Raw genomic sequence first — 15000 nt, 5'->3', positions numbered from 1 at the left:
TTTCTGTTTTTTTAATTTTTCAATACTTAATAACAGAAATGATAACTTGAGTTTTTAAAAATTTTTGATAAAAAGGACTTTCATGACAGAATTAAAAACCTGAATCGTATTTTTCAAGCAGTGAAATTTAAAAAGTTTTTTTAAAGGTCAAACAATTAGATAATCACCCTATACATATACCTAGAAATTCACGTACAAACATATAAACACACTAATACACAGATAAATACATGCATGTATATACGTCAAAACATGAGGCCAGAGCAACAAAAGCCTCTGCATGAAAATTATCAGAAATGGAAAAGTAACACGTAATTAGAGAAAAGAATTAACACCACCTAAATAATAACAACAAATTTTCATACACATCTGGTTACACATCAACAACAAACATTTTGGCAAAACCAAATTTGATTAACAAGACAACACACAAGAAATATAAGAGCAAGGCTTCGCTATTTCTCTATATATATTGCTAATTAGACCAAAAGCAGCAACAGACCAGCAATACTTATGCCTGCATGAAAATCAGCAGCAACTTATTGCTTTAATCGAACATGAACAATATATATATATATACATAAATAAAAACGTATTCATATTTAATTCAAACCTTGTTGGCTATGTTGTTTGAGAGCCAGTCCAATCCTTCATAAAGACCTTCACCAGAAGTGGCACAAGTGCTCTGGATGTACCTGCCAGCAATTGACAAAAAATTTGTTCAGTTACTATGAAGACAGAAGAATTCTTAACAAGTGCACTGAAAACAAGAGCTTGATTTTGTGCATTTCTTACCAATGGCGTTGACGGAGGGAATGCAGGCCAAGTTTATCAGTGATCTCTGCAGCATTCATGGCATTCGGGAGATCTTGCTTATTTGCAAACACAAGCAACACTGCATCTCTCAACTCATCCTGTATGAGAAATCAAAATATGATATACACTACTTCCAAGCCAAACCTCAAAGGAATGATGAGCTGATGGCTGATAAAGTACATCAACCCAAGATAGTATGGGAGACTTGCTAAGGATGCTCTCAAATAAAAAGGTAATTACTTATATGCGTGCTTAAAAAGCAATAGAAAATGATTACATCTCAATTTGATAGATCCTAGTAACCGAACAATAGATGTAACATAAGAAAGATTAGATGGGTATGGAAAAAGCAAAGGCACCGCATCAGCTAAGAAGAACAGGACCCAAGATCACATGTGAATATCTATGTACAGGTTGAAAATGCTGATAATCAATACGAGTTTCCAGGTCCACAACCATACAGTAACAGAATTATATATGTGGTGTTCTGAAACAGGTGCAATATTATGGCCCAGTCTGATCAGAAAAAAAATGTGATGATTTACCTCATTGAGCATCCGGTGAAGCTCATCCCTTGCCTCAACCACACGGTCACGGTCATTACTATCAACCACAAATATAAGGCCTTGAGTATTCTGGAAGTAATGCCTCCACAAGGGCCGGATCTGTCAAAGTAGTAACCAGAAAGCCTTAGCTATCAAATTCTCGCTAAAATTAATTTTATAGTAACCATGGTGTTTACTACAATAAAAGTATACGCTACAAACTGTAAATTTAATTATTAAAACTCCACTAAATGGACAAAGGCAATAATTCAAATTATGACTTCAAGGCACTAAATCAAGTACGTCCAGGATAATTACCTAACTCAAATGAGGCAACTCACATTGGGTAAAAACAACATACTAACAAAATTAGTATCATGACAGTTGAGCATCAGTGGTTATCCACATCATTAAGTCTCTGATACATAGATATTTTCAGAAAACTTCAATGATAAGAATACCTTGTCCTGGCCACCAACATCCCACACAGTAAAGCTAATATTCTTGTACTCCACCGTCTCAACATTAAATCCTGGCATACAAAGAAGAATATGTTAATCATAGTTCGCAATATATATATATATATATTATGTACCTATGCATATAGACATGCAAAGTTAATAATCCAGTATGGTTTCTTTCCTCAAATGAAAAACGAAATTACAAGGGGAAAAAAACCATACACTTAGAATGAAAGAGAAACAAAGCTTCCTAAAGAGTTTACTGTCAACACACTAAAAAGAGGTGTTAACACTATATCCTTTCAAAGGTACATAGCACATACCAATGGTGGGAATGGTAGTCACAATCTCTCCAAGCTTGAGCTTGTACAAAATGGTGGTCTTACCAGCAGCATCAAGACCAACCATAAGAATACGCATTTCTTTCTTGGCGAAAAAGTCGACTAAAAAAAGCTTGGTGAAGGAAAGCCCCATTTTCAAATCTAAAACAAGTAACAAAACAAAAAAACATGTCAACACGTAGCAGGAAAAGTAATTTATACAACACGGGCATACTCCTTCAACTAAACAGGAAACAGATAGCATTTACCAATAACAACTACAACTCATGTAAGACAGTGGAAAATAGAAGCAAATAAAAAAATTCTATCTGAAGAACAAAAAGTTTCAATATCTTAAGAAAAGGAAGAGAATACACAAAGGTGAATTAAATGTTCTGTGGTAACAGAAAACATGCAATTTCAATTGAATGCACAAAAGCAGGCTCTCCTTATTTTTCTTTTTTCCAAAAATCCTTCAAATCCAGATCTACAACTTTTCTACACTATATCAAAAGATTTAGCAAAAAAAATTAGCCCAATAAAAACTGAGGATGATTCACTATTCCACATAGCACTAACTATGGAAAACACATCCATGATCACCAATGTCCAAAAAGATCCAAGTGCCAGAACAAAAATACATCAAGGCAGTTCCTCCATGGAAGGAGCTATCAGAGATCTAAACCTAATCAATAAACAACACAAAACAAATGCCGATCAGATCTGATGAAAACCTAAAAAAATAAACTCAAAATTCCTCATCCACGACACCAAAAACCCGCATTTCCACTCAAATCCGTCAATCTCTACAATAAATCTAAACAATTGGAAACCTATAAATATAATCAAAAAAACAGCATTTGCTTAAATCCCATCACTCCCATCAAATCCCGCAAGAAATCCAACCAATTCGGAACATCCAAACCGAATCATTATAAAATTAAAAAAAAAAACTAATTATTCTCAACATTTTACATCAAATCCATCAAATCCCGCAAGAAAACCAGCGAATTCAAAAGCATCCAAACCTCATTCAAAGAGAAAGAGAAGAAGAAGAAGAGATTACCAGAGAAACCGAGACCAAATCGAGATCTTGGCCTTCGAAAAACACGAAACCATAGTATTATATATATATATATATATATAGTTTAAAAAAACCTAAGAACTTTTTTCATATACCTCCTTACAAAACTCAAGTATTTACACAAACCTCTTTTATTCTCCACAATCACACACAACCCCTTGAATCTTTGATATATTCATTTCATTTATTTGTGTTTCTTTTTCCTTTTTTTTTTTTGATAAATTGCGACCTTTTTTTACTTTTGTTGTATCGTGCTTAAAAAAATTTGAATTCAAGATCTCTCAAATACAAGTAAGATAAAAAATCATTAGACTACCTCACTTGTTTGTGTTTTCAATTAATCTTATTTTCTTGGATTATTATTTTCTTATTTTTAAAAATATGTAATTTAAGTATATGCCTTTTGTTTTAATTAACATTTAAGTGATGATTAGCTTGTTGATAATTAAGGTAATTTTAGCTTCAAATCAAAGATTACATAACTTCAAAGCTCTTCAATTAGTCCATGAAACAAGCAAAAATCACAGCATAAATTTCCTTCATTTTTATCATGAAAACACTTCCACTTTTCCAAGTTCCACAAATGAGAAAAAGCAATCAATGAAAGTGGCTTCCACTTGCTAGAAATCCAACTCCACTTCCATTAATTTCTCACTTCCCTTAATTAATTATGCCTTGTTTCCACCTTGTGCTTCATTTCCATTACTAGTAGCACTTGCATACAATGGTAAACCAATACCCAAACTCTCTCCATTCTCCACTTCCTCCACTTCCATCCCTTTTTTCCCACTTCCTTTCTTTTCCTCCTTCCCTTTCCCCCATAACACCATGTACAATCCTCCCACTATCAACACAGACCCTGTCACACTAAACCAAAACACAAAAACATATAAATATTAATTATATAAATATATAGTTTAAATAACACACAAATATATATATATACCTTCCAACGTAGAGTTTTTCATCAAGTATTGCCCAGCCAAGGATGGCAACAATGACAAGAAGTAGAGGACTAAACATAGAGACAAAGAGAGGGCCTCTTTTCTGAATACACCATGCCATTAGAGACACTGCTAATCCTGATCCTATCACTCCCTGAAAACAATTATATATCTAGTTAATTAATATTTACTGTAAAACTCTATTTGGAAAAAAATTACTATATATTATCACTTACAGTATAGATTGCACTTGCAAGTCTAATGTCCCAACCAAGTGCCCATTTTGATGTATTTCTATCCACAATTACACTAATGATAATGCACTGCATTCCGGCCATGGCACACATTATCGCCGAGCTTGTGTATGGGTACGCGAAACTCTTACTAAGTTTCGCCTGCGATATAATTGTGCTGTTATTATATTATCTGGACTTGATTCAACCTAAAAGTTTAAGCTTATAAGTTTATGAACCTGAATGATGTACCAAATAGCCCCGGCAAAACAACTACCGACAACAAGAGCTGCTCCGAGAGCAAGATTATGATCGGCAGCTGCCGGGGAAGCGACACTGGCTGCCGTCATTTCCTCGGCGTATTTCCAATGGATGTGTGATGGAAACATTTTAATTAGACTTCCTTTGTAGAATGTCATGAGCATGGAACCACCCACACATATTAATGTTCCGGCAACTTTTGCCTGTCCGGCCATTGTTCGTATTCCTACCGTCTCCATTCTGTCGAATAATATGATGTTATGTAAATATAGAAAGTTATATTAGCTCTGATACCATGTTAGAAACAAATTAAATTACCTGAAAGGAATGGCCATGACGAAAGTGATGGCCGGAAGCATGTTACTAAGAGCAGAAGCAATGGTTGGAGATGAGTACTTGAGTCCAATGAAATACAACAACTGGTTTATTGTAGCACTGCATGTGAAGTGTGAACCATTTCTCATTAGCATGTTATTTTAGTTTAGAGATAACAAAGAAAGGAAAAATAATTAAGAAAGATTAACTAATTACCCGAATAATGAACACAAGAAGATCTGGAAAAGAACACTAGTTGTGATCTTCATTTGAGTTTTTTTCTGAAAAAGAAAAAGTCATTGTTTTTGTTTGTTGGTTTTGAGAAGAAGACAAATGCAGTTTAGAAACGGTTTCAAGAAAGACTGCCAAACAATTAATGCTAACTTATTAAACATATATATATATATCTTTCTCTCTTTCTCTGTAAAGATGAAGGCTTGAGGTCTGCAAATGGAGAGAGAAGATATATATTAAAGAGAAGGAGGTAAGAATGAAAGGGCTCAAGCCTGAATCCATGACCATCTTTGCAAGAACATTCAAGCCACCATACCCAACTTGCACTGCTATCATATACCATTACTGGAACATATATTGCTTGAGCTTTTTCTTTTCTCTCTATCTTCATCTCCATCTCCAGATCTCCAAATCTCTTTCTATACATATATATGCTTTCCTTTCTGATCTTCTTGATGGTTTTAAAGAAGTAAATGATGTATCTATGTATGTATTCTTTTGAGAGAGAAAAGGTGGTGAAAACTAAGTATGTAGAAGATGTAGCGAGGTCTAGTCTTCTAGATCTTCTATATATATATACACACACACACACAGAGAGAGAGAGAGAGAGAGAAATAGAAAGCTCAGCTCTTTTTGTCTTTCTTAATAACAACAAGCACATCTGGCACTGGACACATGGGAAATGCCACTGAATGACACACCATGCAAGACTGTCATATTTCTCTTTATAACCCTTTTTGGATGCTCATGCATGCAACGTCTCTTTCATATAAATTTAAGTGATTTTTGGGTAAAACTCTTGAATAAATAAGTTCAATTTATAACAAGCTCAAAAGAAGTGATTGTTTGATTTTTTTTTTTGCTTTGATATTTAGTTAAAGTTATTGATTTTTTTCTATATATATATATATATATATAATACCTTTCAAGGAAGAAGGCAACAGGAAGAATGCAGAAGGTGGCAATAATCTGACGATATGTGATCAAAAACAAAGGGACTCATTCCTGCATCCATTGCCAACTTTGATAGCACATTCATCCCTGCATATCCCACTTGAATTATCACCATTGCCAAGCTTGGGGTGCATTCCTTCTCCTCTATTCCCATTCTCTTTCTTTTCTCTTCCTCTAAACAACAACTACTACTACTACTACCCAAGAAAAGAGGGCTCTATTATAGAGCTTTATATAGTGTAGAGCTTTATATAGCACACGTAAAGTAAGTTTGAAGTGAGAAAGATAGCAATTAAAACTGATCCTGACGTTCTGCAGGATATGCGCTTTGTTTAGCAGTAACAGAAAGCGTACAAGACATTGCATGTAACACACCACCATTTTTGTCCTTTTTTTATTTTTTTCTTTTTCCTCCATGATTTGCTTGAGGTTGTAGAGAAAGAGAGAATGGAGAAGTGGATGATATCTTGATATTGTTTTAGCATGAAGACAGGGACATCTAGTGGTGTAAAGCTTGCTTTGTTGCAGAACTAATGAAGGAAAGCTTGCAACTTGGTTTTTCTTTTTGTATTCAAGCTTTATTCACTGTAGTTTTGCCGCATACATTCAGATAAAAAAGCATGCATTTTCCTTATCATGTTTCCTTGATTGTAAAGGTGAAAAACTATCATCAAATAGTTTGTTTCATGCTATAAGATGCCTCAGTACGTGATAATGGTCCTGTTGCTGACTCATATCTTAGTCAGATTTCCATGTTTATCGGTTCCGTTTTTAGCTAAGTTGCCTCAAAACAGATGGTTTCTCTCTTATCCAAATCTACTCTTATTTGCCTAAAGATTTAGTGCTGCAAACTTTGATATCACTCTCTTTTGATTGAATACTACAACACCACAAGCATTTACTACTCACACACAAGAAATGCTAGAATGCAGTTGGAAGATGATGTCAATGATTGCTGAGAATGTTCATCGACGAAAAGTCCTCATAAAGCAGTTATTACAAATTTGTAATCGATCAGATGGGGCAAATATGCCGCACTGTGTTCTGTTCATATTGTTTTCAGAAAGAAAACCACGCGTGTTCAGTTGAACATGATGAAAAGAAAAGCTAATTTCTTTTGTATTTCAGAAAGTCAGCTGGACCATAACAATTGTTGACGAACATGATAAAGTTTATGATAATGCAATTTGGTGCATAATTATACATTTGGCAGATATACTTAACAATTAGCTATTTGTGTCTTATGGAGAGATAAGTGTTGCATTTATTTCACAAGTATGCATGTCAATCAGTAGAAAAATTGTAATCAACCATCAGAGGAGGTGTTGTATAAGAAAAAAAGGCCTATTTAATTGGAAAACAATGCATGGAGCTTTCATTTATTAAAGAACAAGAGTTTCGAGAACGTATTTCGATTCCAATATACATGTTCACGGCAAGGAAAATAATTCACAAGGCACACATACCATGCTAAACAAAGAATTATGAGCACTGAGTCTTGCCTCGCACGGCATGTTGATGTTGCTGATCTGGCCAGGAATAATAATCAAGCAAAATATCAGCCAAATTTGATTTCACAAGCAGCATTTAACACAACTTAGCATGAAGGCTGTTTTACTTCTAAAAATAAAACAGGGCAATCACTTTCAGATGGAAAAGACTGACTCAAAAAGCTAATCATACAGTAGGCAAATATTTGATCAATTTGATGATGCAGTTGAAATGATATCTGCAAGGCCACCCATCATTCTCTCGGCCTTCTCGCCCGCTCACCTGAGAATCAATACATGCATTCTTGCTTAAGGGATGACAAATGATGAGTGGTAAGTATCCAAATTGAAACATAATGATCTCTATTGATACAGCAGAGTTGATGTCCTACCCGTGCGGATTCAGTATAACATCTGAAACAGGTATCACTGCAAAAGCAAACAAGCCTCATCGTAATTCTTTTTACTAATTCAAAAACAGATATATAAGTATGACGGAAGGAGGATCTTCTAAATTGTTTCTTACAGAATATCTTGCCATCACCAATTTCTCCGGTCCTAGCTTCCTCAATTATTTTATCAATTACCGCTTCAACCTATGCAAGCATCATTAAAAAAAATTTATTTCCACAAAACCGTTTTATATTTTAAGTTTTGCATGGGCAGAGATTTGTAAACTTGATATGATGAGCAGGGAAATAGCATTCTATAGAACTAATCGCATTTTTCAATTCCAACAATCAAAAATAATATGTTCATTAACGGAAATGCACAACGATGGACATAAATGAATCAATGAATTAGAATTTCTGATCATTGCTCTTGAGAAACTGCAGGACAACATACCTGGTCCTTGGATACAACAATCTCCATTTTAACTTTGGCTAAGAACATATTTTCCGAAAACTCAGATCCTACAAAATTTTCATCAAAATGTCTAAGAAACTATTGCAGGACAATAACCGGAACACAAACCAAACAGATTCACATCTTAAGTCTTAAATGAAGTGCAAATAGATATACAAGATAAAGACAATTTAATTCGAGAAAACAAAATTGTCCTGTTTAACATTAGTACTAAACTTGGAGTACAATGATGAACAATCAAACACTATATAAGCAGTTTAGAATCATTTCAATGAAGCAGAAAGCATGATAAAGGACATGTTTTTATATAAAAGGTTCCATAATCTCACCAGCTTGCCTTTCCATAGACCCTCCCTGAGCTCCAAAACCTCTAACATCAGACACAGTCACTCCCCTGATCCCCATCTTCATCAACCCCTGCATTTTCCAGCAAAAACGAAGCACAACGTTTGCAGATTAATCCAACTCCAATCTTCTGAAAATCTAAGAAATCTTCACTCAAATCGAAAATTTGTTTCTTTTTTCACTTACTGAAGACACATGCGCCACCCTCCACGGCCTTAACATTCAGAAATCCAAAACAAAATCACAGTTTTTAGGTCAAAAAGCTTTGCACAAAAATTCCAAACAGTAGCAAGAGAAAACCACCTGAGAATAGCTTCAATTTTGTAGAACTGCGAATCCGGGACATAATCTATAAAGCAAACACAAAGCTTGATCAAATTCTAGCAGAAAAGGCAAGACCAAGAATGGATTTCTCCAATCGCAAAGAAAAAGTTTCAATCTTTGGCCAAACCCGGTGAGCTCTGTGCTTTGATGACGGGACGGAAAGAAGCACTTCCATTGCTATGGTGCAGTGATTCACAGCGAGGAGAAGCTCTAGGCATGAAAAAGGAGAGACTTTGATGGAGAAAAGGGAGAAGAGCTTCAGCTGAGAGTGGCTTCAAAGGATTAAGAGCTTGGGGCTTCGCCATGGCCGCCATGGAAGCTGAGCTTCAACACTATACCTTGTTCTCTTCTGGGGTATCATTATCAATGAAACTTTGGCGAATCTCAACCGTTCATCACCAGATCAGCAGAGTGATTGACGGTTTAGATTTACAGCCCTTGCCCTCGAGATCGATACAAAGAAGGCTCACTAGTCACTAGTGTTCATCCTCGTCTCCTCGGAAATGGCTTCGGAGAAGAAAGAAGAGTTCGTCTATAGAGTGAGCACGGCGGCAGAATGGGATGAGTTGCAAGCCAACGGCAACACTCTCGGCGGCGATCTCGATCGCCGCACTGGTTGCATCCATCTCAGCACTATCAATCAGGTAGTTGATAGTTCAATCACCACCAAAAGGATTGATAAAAAAAGGCACCTTTTTTCTTGTTGAATTAGGGAAAAAGATCCATTTTTTAAGGGAGATTTGCGAGTGGTTTTAAAATTTATGGTTGTTTTACGTAGGTGAAGATGGTTTTGAAGAATTTTTTTCATGGGAGGGAGGACTTGTTCTTGCTTCAAGTTGACACTGCTAAGGTGATTAATAATCCACTGATTATTAGTTTGCTTTTTCATAATAGCTTTGATGAATTGATCGAGATTTAAATTTTGAATCTTTGCAATGTTTTTTATGATATTAAACTAAGAAATATTTGATGAGATTAATGAGGGATTGATTCCAAGATGTAATCTTTCAATAGTTATACCAAATTTTCTTAGCTGTTATGTTGATTTGTTCTCTGCTTTTGATCATTTGAATACTGAAACTCTTTTGCTGTTCTTTGTGTTCTTTCAAATGTTGGTTCTTTGTTTTGTGTTTCTGATTTAACTACATGATTAAATTTGTAATATCAAAGACACTAGTTTCTTTGTCTTTGATCAATGATGCAACACTGCAAGAAAACACACTCAAATATATGTTCAGATTCTATAATCAACTGCAGGAATGAATTTTATTGCCTCTTGTATCTGCATTTTCTCTGTTTTATCAGATTTGTTGATTTGCTGTTACATTGATTTAACAAATTCAAAGCATGTAAATTTTTCAACAGCTTGGGGATGGACTGATTTATGAAGCAGTAGACGAAAACAACTTTTTCCCGCATTTTTATGGCCCATCTCGGAGCTTTAGTCCTCTGTCGCTTGACACCGTGCGCAAGGCCGAGAAACTGCAGCTAGTGAATGGTGAATTCAGCTGTAACATACTGACTGAATCACTGAACTGATTCTGCCCTTCAATAATTTGTTCTCATATTCAGTTTTTTTTGTAAAACATTATGAATTTTATCTGGAATTGGGTTTGTGATCTAGATCTCAGAACATATAAAATTGATTAGATGTTGAAACTGGGCTCTGACTTCCAGAGGCCACTTGCAGTTTGGAAGTTGAATAAAAAACACCCATTTGAGTGCTTGTTTTAGACCAAGAACTTGTATAAAAATGGATAGAGTTGCAAAACGCACATCACATGGAGATGAACATGCCTGCTTTGCATCTTTTTCTCCGCCTTCATACTTTTGCACAGGTACTACTACTCTTCTTCTCTTTTATTGCTGCTGAATCCAGGTGTATCTTGTTCAACTTCGGAGACTCTAACTCAGACACCGGCGGGTTCTCCGCTGGTCTTGGCTTCTACCTCGGCCCTCCATCCGGTCGCCTGTTCTTCCACCGAACCACAGGCCGTTTCTCCGATGGCAGGCTGTACATTGATTTCCTCTGTATGTGGTTGATCTGATTGTATAAAAAACTATAGTTTTGTTTCTCTGTTACTGATATGTTCTTTATGTTATTAGGTGAAGGCTTGAAGATCAACTATATGAGTCCTTACTTAGAGTCCTCTGCTCCAAACTTCACACATGGAGTGAACTTTGCAGTGACTGGTGGTGCCACTGATCCAACTGTTACATTTCCTTTGTCTACTCAAGTTCTTCAGTTTCTTCACTTCAAGAATCGAACTCGAGAGCTTTGGCCACAAGGTATTTCTCCACTAGTTCTCTCTCACAAACACTCAATGTTTCACTCTCTGGAACTAATTTCAGGAGCAGGCTCATTGATTGATGAAAATGGATTCAAAGAAGCAGTTTATTCATTTGATATCGGCCAGAATGATATATCAATAGCCTTCACTGCTAACTTGAGCTATACACAAGTCATTGAAAGGATCCCCTCCATTCTTTCCAGAATCAAAGATGCTCTCAAGGCAAGTTTAATGACATTCTAGATTCCAAGCCCATCACATATTGCTAAGTTAACTTGTTCTTGACAGACAATATACGAGAATGGTGGTACGAAACTGTGGGTATACAACACAGGGCCATTGGGTTGCTTGCCCCAAACACTGGCTCTGCGGAAGCAAAACGACAGCAAAATCGATGAGAATGGATGCCTTGCAGATTACAATGATGCTGCTAAAGTCTTCAATGCTGGACTGCTTTCTCTTTGTGATCAACTCAACTCTGAGTTCAAGAATGCAACCATTGTCTACACTGATTTGTTTGCCATAAAGTATGATCTTATTGCCAACCACACGCAATACGGTGAGTTCTTCGATGATTGTTCTACTGTTAATTTCCAAGAAAAATGCTAAAATTTCTTCATGGCAGGCTTCGAGAGGCCACTGATGGCATGTTGCGGACGCGGAGGACCTCCGTATAACTATGTGAACAGAATGACTTGTGGGCAGCCTACGGCATCTCCCTGCCCTCTGGGTTCTCGCTATGTGAGTTGGGATGGAGTTCATCACACCGAAGCTGCAAATCAATTGATCGCTGCGAAGATCTTGTCTTGCAAAATACTCAAGACCCGAAGATTATGCTAACAAGTCTTTGCAAAGACTCGAATTGATTCATTGTCAAACATAAACACAAAAAACTGGAGTACATTAATATAATTTTGTTTGATTAAAAGTTAAGTATCTGCAGAAAACTTGCAGAAATCTTCTTTAACTGGTTACTGTGGATAAAATTTGTGTTTGATTTGAATTATTAATCACAAAGGAAAGCTGCTCCTGCTGGATTTATTGAGATTTGAAATTGTTAAGAAGATGCATGTTCCAAAATCCAATGATCAATGCAAACATATGTTCAGCAATATACACCTTCTCAGACACAATCTATCCTGCAGATGCATACACAAAACACTGGAAGTTCATACTTTCAAGAGACAACAATTTGGAAATGGGAATAGATGGTCATCATTGCTCTAATTCAAGGAAGGGAGTAACTCCAAAAGGGACGCAACGAATTGCATTTGGGTTTCCTCGCAGATGGTAAGAAACAGAGGAACATGCACAAACAAAGACTTGATCCCATGCTGTTCTGCGAACCGGAGAGAATGGTAATACACATAGTTGCAGACAAATCGACCAGCATCATCTGAAGGTGCTACATCATATCCCATCCCCGACAAGGCCTTGGCCATCTCATTGACAGGAAAATAAGTCTGCATTGATTGATCAGCAATCAGTAATGGTAACAAAGAAATAATTCAAAATTCTTTAATATTTCATGATACCTCTCTTGCTCGCAAAATACATCCATCCGATTCAATGATGGAAACTTTCTGCAAAGTAGATAACAAGAACATAATTCGATGTTGAAAGATGAATGTAACAGTGAAGTTGAAAATACAAAACCTGTGGTTTCCATCCAAGTTCATCAGGGCATCTAAAAGTGGCCTCATTCACTGCCTGATTCTCAATAGCAAACCTCATTGCGCCGCTATTAACTCCAAGATGCAACTGAAGACAAACCATTGGCATAATTCAAGCAGATAAAATACCAATACCTTACTCGATATATCACTGAAACTAAAAGAGTACAGATGCTTAAATTACCCAAATGATTTGCCCATTGTTTTTAGCATCAGGATCACTCACAGATGATTCTAACATTTTGTAAAGAGAATCAAGTGCACCTAATCCAGCAGCCTCAAGAACAGTGCAACTACCAAGAACAAGATCTTTTGGTAAACCATTCTTCTGCATATAACTTCTCAGATTACTGACAATTGTTTCTGTTGGGTTCTCTGATACTCCATGAAACTTCTTGAATCCAGTAACATGAACTGTTATTGCAGAAGGTCCCTCTGAACCCATCTAAAGCAAAGAACAAACTATTCCTGCAATGACATGATAACTAATGAAAACATAGCTCTAATTTTGGAACGAAATCAGGCAGAAAATTAGTTGAACTAGTTTATAGATGATCATGGCAAACAAGAACTGGAAATCAATGTGTTTTCACATTAAGTTAATTTTCATATGAACAGAAACAACTTCAGATATTAATATTTCCTTCAATCCAAAGATAGTAGCACATAGAAACAGAAAAACAATCAACCGGAAATCAAGATCCCAACTTTATCACAGAACTCATAATCCAAGACAAATTCTTAATAAATCCTGAAACAAAATAAAAGAAACTACATGTCTAATCTAAGATCAACACAAGGGAACAATCAATAACAAATAAGCACAGGAACCATCAAAGATCACACCTTTTACACACAAAGAACAAGAAAGGAAAAAAAATTTCGCCAAAGTTTGGATCTTTTTCAGTCAGGTGGTCTCAAAATAGGGTGATGGTGATGATAAATTGATAAGATCAGATCCAAGTGAATATATATAAATACAGAGATTGAAGGGAAAGGAAAAAGGAGAAGAGATAGGATCAGGTTGGTGGGACACTAACACAAAGGGAAAGAAAGCATAGGGATTGTAAAACCAATGTAGAAACCAGTGAGCATGAGATAAATGGACAGAGATGGAGAAACAAAAGTACAAACATGCCTGCAAATCCAAAGATGGCTGCTTGAGATGATGCGCTCTGCCTTCCTTGCTTGGCTGTCTTTCAGCTTTTTATCTTTTTATATTATTATTATTATTATTGTCATTATTTATTTATTTATTTATTTATTTTATTTGTGTTTAAATTTTTAATTTTTAGTAATTTTTAGTATAAAGTTTTCAATGTCTATTTGCTGGAGTAGTTCCATTGGGACAAGCAACCTCTTGTGGTTTAAAGGCATTATAATAATATCAGTTGCATACTTTTATTTGGAGAACTTATTGAATTTGAGTGTTTTTTATTTTAATTAAAAATCCATTTTTTAATTTCTTTTATTCTTTTGTCCCATTTTTAAATTTTGGATTTTTTTCTATACTCCTTTGTTTTTAATAAAATTATAAGTTATCTACTTTATAATATACATTTAAATAAATTTATATCATTAAAAATTAAAAATATAAATATATGATTGTAAAATATAAAAATTTTGTCAGCAAATGAGATAGATCGTTATGAAACCTGAAAACTTTATCTATTTAACAGACCGCTATAATTTACATTGTTACAAAATCTACAAAACGACAAAATTAAAGTTTGTTTAAATTATTTAAAAAATAAAACTTGAGTATTTATTATAAATTAAAACAAATTTATAAGTTGTATGTGGATAACAAAACTCAGGTAATTAATTTTATTAAAAAATTCAC

The 15000-nt window shown here is 35.3% G+C and overlaps 6 protein-coding genes and 1 long non-coding RNA gene across 7 annotated transcripts; 2 read left to right on the top strand and 5 right to left on the bottom strand.

The window, feature by feature from the left end:
- Positions 1-261: 261 nt before the first annotated feature.
- On the bottom strand, positions 262-2304 carry LOC120265378 (ADP-ribosylation factor-like). Its single transcript, XM_039273251.1, has 6 exons — positions 2146-2304; positions 1823-1893; positions 1362-1481; positions 796-914; positions 614-695; positions 262-517 (listed from the first exon to the last, which is right to left on the bottom strand). Exons 1-6 carry the CDS (start codon positions 2294-2296, stop codon positions 512-514), a joined length of 549 nt encoding a protein of 182 aa, XP_039129185.1. The 5' UTR covers positions 2297-2304; the 3' UTR covers positions 262-511.
- A 1570-nt stretch (positions 2305-3874) lies between these two features.
- LOC120264654 (WAT1-related protein At1g09380-like) lies at positions 3875-6321 on the bottom strand. Its single transcript, XM_039272479.1, is given in 8 exon segments — positions 3875-4093; positions 4173-4324; positions 4407-4565; positions 4643-4904; positions 4983-5099; positions 5196-5258; positions 6136-6209; positions 6211-6321. Coding segments are annotated over 8 exon segments (1137 nt in total). The 3' UTR covers positions 3875-3894.
- A 1198-nt stretch (positions 6322-7519) lies between these two features.
- On the bottom strand, positions 7520-7934 carry LOC120265385. The gene is made up of 2 exons (XR_005537613.1): positions 7851-7934; positions 7520-7696 (listed from the first exon to the last, which is right to left on the bottom strand). It is a non-coding gene; the product is annotated as an uncharacterized LOC120265385 (long non-coding RNA).
- Positions 7935-8045: 111 nt separating this feature from the next.
- On the bottom strand, positions 8046-9507 carry LOC120264653 (nitrogen regulatory protein P-II homolog). The gene is made up of 7 exons (XM_039272478.1): positions 9321-9507; positions 9173-9218; positions 9056-9083; positions 8854-8941; positions 8504-8571; positions 8184-8253; positions 8046-8086 (listed from the first exon to the last, which is right to left on the bottom strand). The coding sequence occupies exons 1-7, from the start codon at positions 9505-9507 to the stop codon at positions 8046-8048; spliced, it is 528 nt and encodes a 175-aa protein (XP_039128412.1).
- Positions 9508-9658: 151 nt separating this feature from the next.
- Positions 9659-10919, top strand: LOC120265381. The gene is made up of 3 exons (XM_039273255.1): positions 9659-9837; positions 9972-10043; positions 10559-10919. Exons 1-3 carry the CDS (start codon positions 9697-9699, stop codon positions 10730-10732), a joined length of 387 nt encoding a protein of 128 aa, XP_039129189.1. The 5' UTR covers positions 9659-9696; the 3' UTR covers positions 10733-10919.
- A 41-nt stretch (positions 10920-10960) lies between these two features.
- LOC120264652 (GDSL esterase/lipase At3g62280-like) lies at positions 10961-12324 on the top strand. Its single transcript, XM_039272477.1, has 5 exons — positions 10961-11224; positions 11300-11482; positions 11546-11706; positions 11773-12043; positions 12110-12324. Exons 1-5 carry the CDS (start codon positions 10975-10977, stop codon positions 12322-12324), a joined length of 1080 nt encoding a protein of 359 aa, XP_039128411.1. The 5' UTR covers positions 10961-10974.
- Positions 12325-12490: 166 nt separating this feature from the next.
- Positions 12491-14405, bottom strand: LOC120265374 (pyrrolidone-carboxylate peptidase-like). The gene is made up of 5 exons (XM_039273247.1): positions 14296-14405; positions 13342-13625; positions 13141-13245; positions 13020-13067; positions 12491-12947 (listed from the first exon to the last, which is right to left on the bottom strand). The coding sequence occupies exons 2-5, from the start codon at positions 13600-13602 to the stop codon at positions 12708-12710; spliced, it is 654 nt and encodes a 217-aa protein (XP_039129181.1). The 5' UTR covers positions 13603-13625; positions 14296-14405; the 3' UTR covers positions 12491-12707.
- Between the last annotated feature and the right edge of the window lie 595 nt (positions 14406-15000).

This window comes from Dioscorea cayenensis, chromosome 7, assembly GCF_009730915.1.
Source record: "Dioscorea cayenensis subsp. rotundata cultivar TDr96_F1 chromosome 7, TDr96_F1_v2_PseudoChromosome.rev07_lg8_w22 25.fasta, whole genome shotgun sequence".
NCBI lineage: Eukaryota > Viridiplantae > Streptophyta > Magnoliopsida > Dioscoreales > Dioscoreaceae > Dioscorea > Dioscorea cayenensis.
Note: the sequence above shows the minus strand (reverse complement) of the source record. Positions and strands in the feature narration are given on the sequence as shown.

What these genes read in the sequence shown, in the direction of transcription:
- LOC120265378 (XM_039273251.1), bottom strand. Translation starts at nt 2,296, where the DNA reads ATGGGGCTTTCCTTCACCAAGCTTTTTTTAGTCGACTTTTTCGCCAAG. An exon ending in ATGTTGGTGGCCAGGACAAG is followed by an intron (nt 1,482 to 1,822) that starts GTATTCTTATCA and finishes CTACTTTGACAG; the next exon opens with ATCCGGCCCTTGTGGAGGCA. An exon ending in TTCACCGGATGCTCAATGAG is followed by an intron (nt 915 to 1,361) that starts GTAAATCATCAC and finishes TTTCTCATACAG; the next exon opens with GATGAGTTGAGAGATGCAGT.
- LOC120264653 (XM_039272478.1), bottom strand. Translation starts at nt 9,507, where the DNA reads ATGGCGGCCATGGCGAAGCCCCAAGCTCTTAATCCTTTGAAGCCACTC. An exon ending in GTCTATGGAAAGGCAAGCTG is followed by an intron (nt 8,572 to 8,853) that starts GTGAGATTATGG and finishes AAAATTTTGTAG; the next exon opens with GATCTGAGTTTTCGGAAAAT. An exon ending in TTGTTGTATCCAAGGACCAG is followed by an intron (nt 8,254 to 8,503) that starts GTATGTTGTCCT and finishes ATGCTTGCATAG; the next exon opens with GTTGAAGCGGTAATTGATAA.
- LOC120265381 (XM_039273255.1), top strand. Translation starts at nt 9,697, where the DNA reads ATGGCTTCGGAGAAGAAAGAAGAGTTCGTCTATAGAGTGAGCACGGCG. An exon ending in ATCTCAGCACTATCAATCAG is followed by an intron (nt 9,838 to 9,971) that starts GTAGTTGATAGT and finishes TGTTTTACGTAG; the next exon opens with GTGAAGATGGTTTTGAAGAA. An exon ending in TTCAAGTTGACACTGCTAAG is followed by an intron (nt 10,044 to 10,558) that starts GTGATTAATAAT and finishes ATTTTTCAACAG; the next exon opens with CTTGGGGATGGACTGATTTA.
- LOC120264652 (XM_039272477.1), top strand. Translation starts at nt 10,975, where the DNA reads ATGGAGATGAACATGCCTGCTTTGCATCTTTTTCTCCGCCTTCATACT. An exon ending in GCTGTACATTGATTTCCTCT is followed by an intron (nt 11,225 to 11,299) that starts GTATGTGGTTGA and finishes TTATGTTATTAG; the next exon opens with GTGAAGGCTTGAAGATCAAC. An exon ending in TGCCAACCACACGCAATACG is followed by an intron (nt 12,044 to 12,109) that starts GTGAGTTCTTCG and finishes TCTTCATGGCAG; the next exon opens with GCTTCGAGAGGCCACTGATG.
- LOC120265374 (XM_039273247.1), bottom strand. Translation starts at nt 13,602, where the DNA reads ATGGGTTCAGAGGGACCTTCTGCAATAACAGTTCATGTTACTGGATTC. An exon ending in ACAATGGGCAAATCATTTGG is followed by an intron (nt 13,246 to 13,341) that starts GTAATTTAAGCA and finishes GTTTGTCTTCAG; the next exon opens with TTGCATCTTGGAGTTAATAG. An exon ending in AACTTGGATGGAAACCACAG is followed by an intron (nt 13,068 to 13,140) that starts GTTTTGTATTTT and finishes TCTACTTTGCAG; the next exon opens with AAAGTTTCCATCATTGAATC.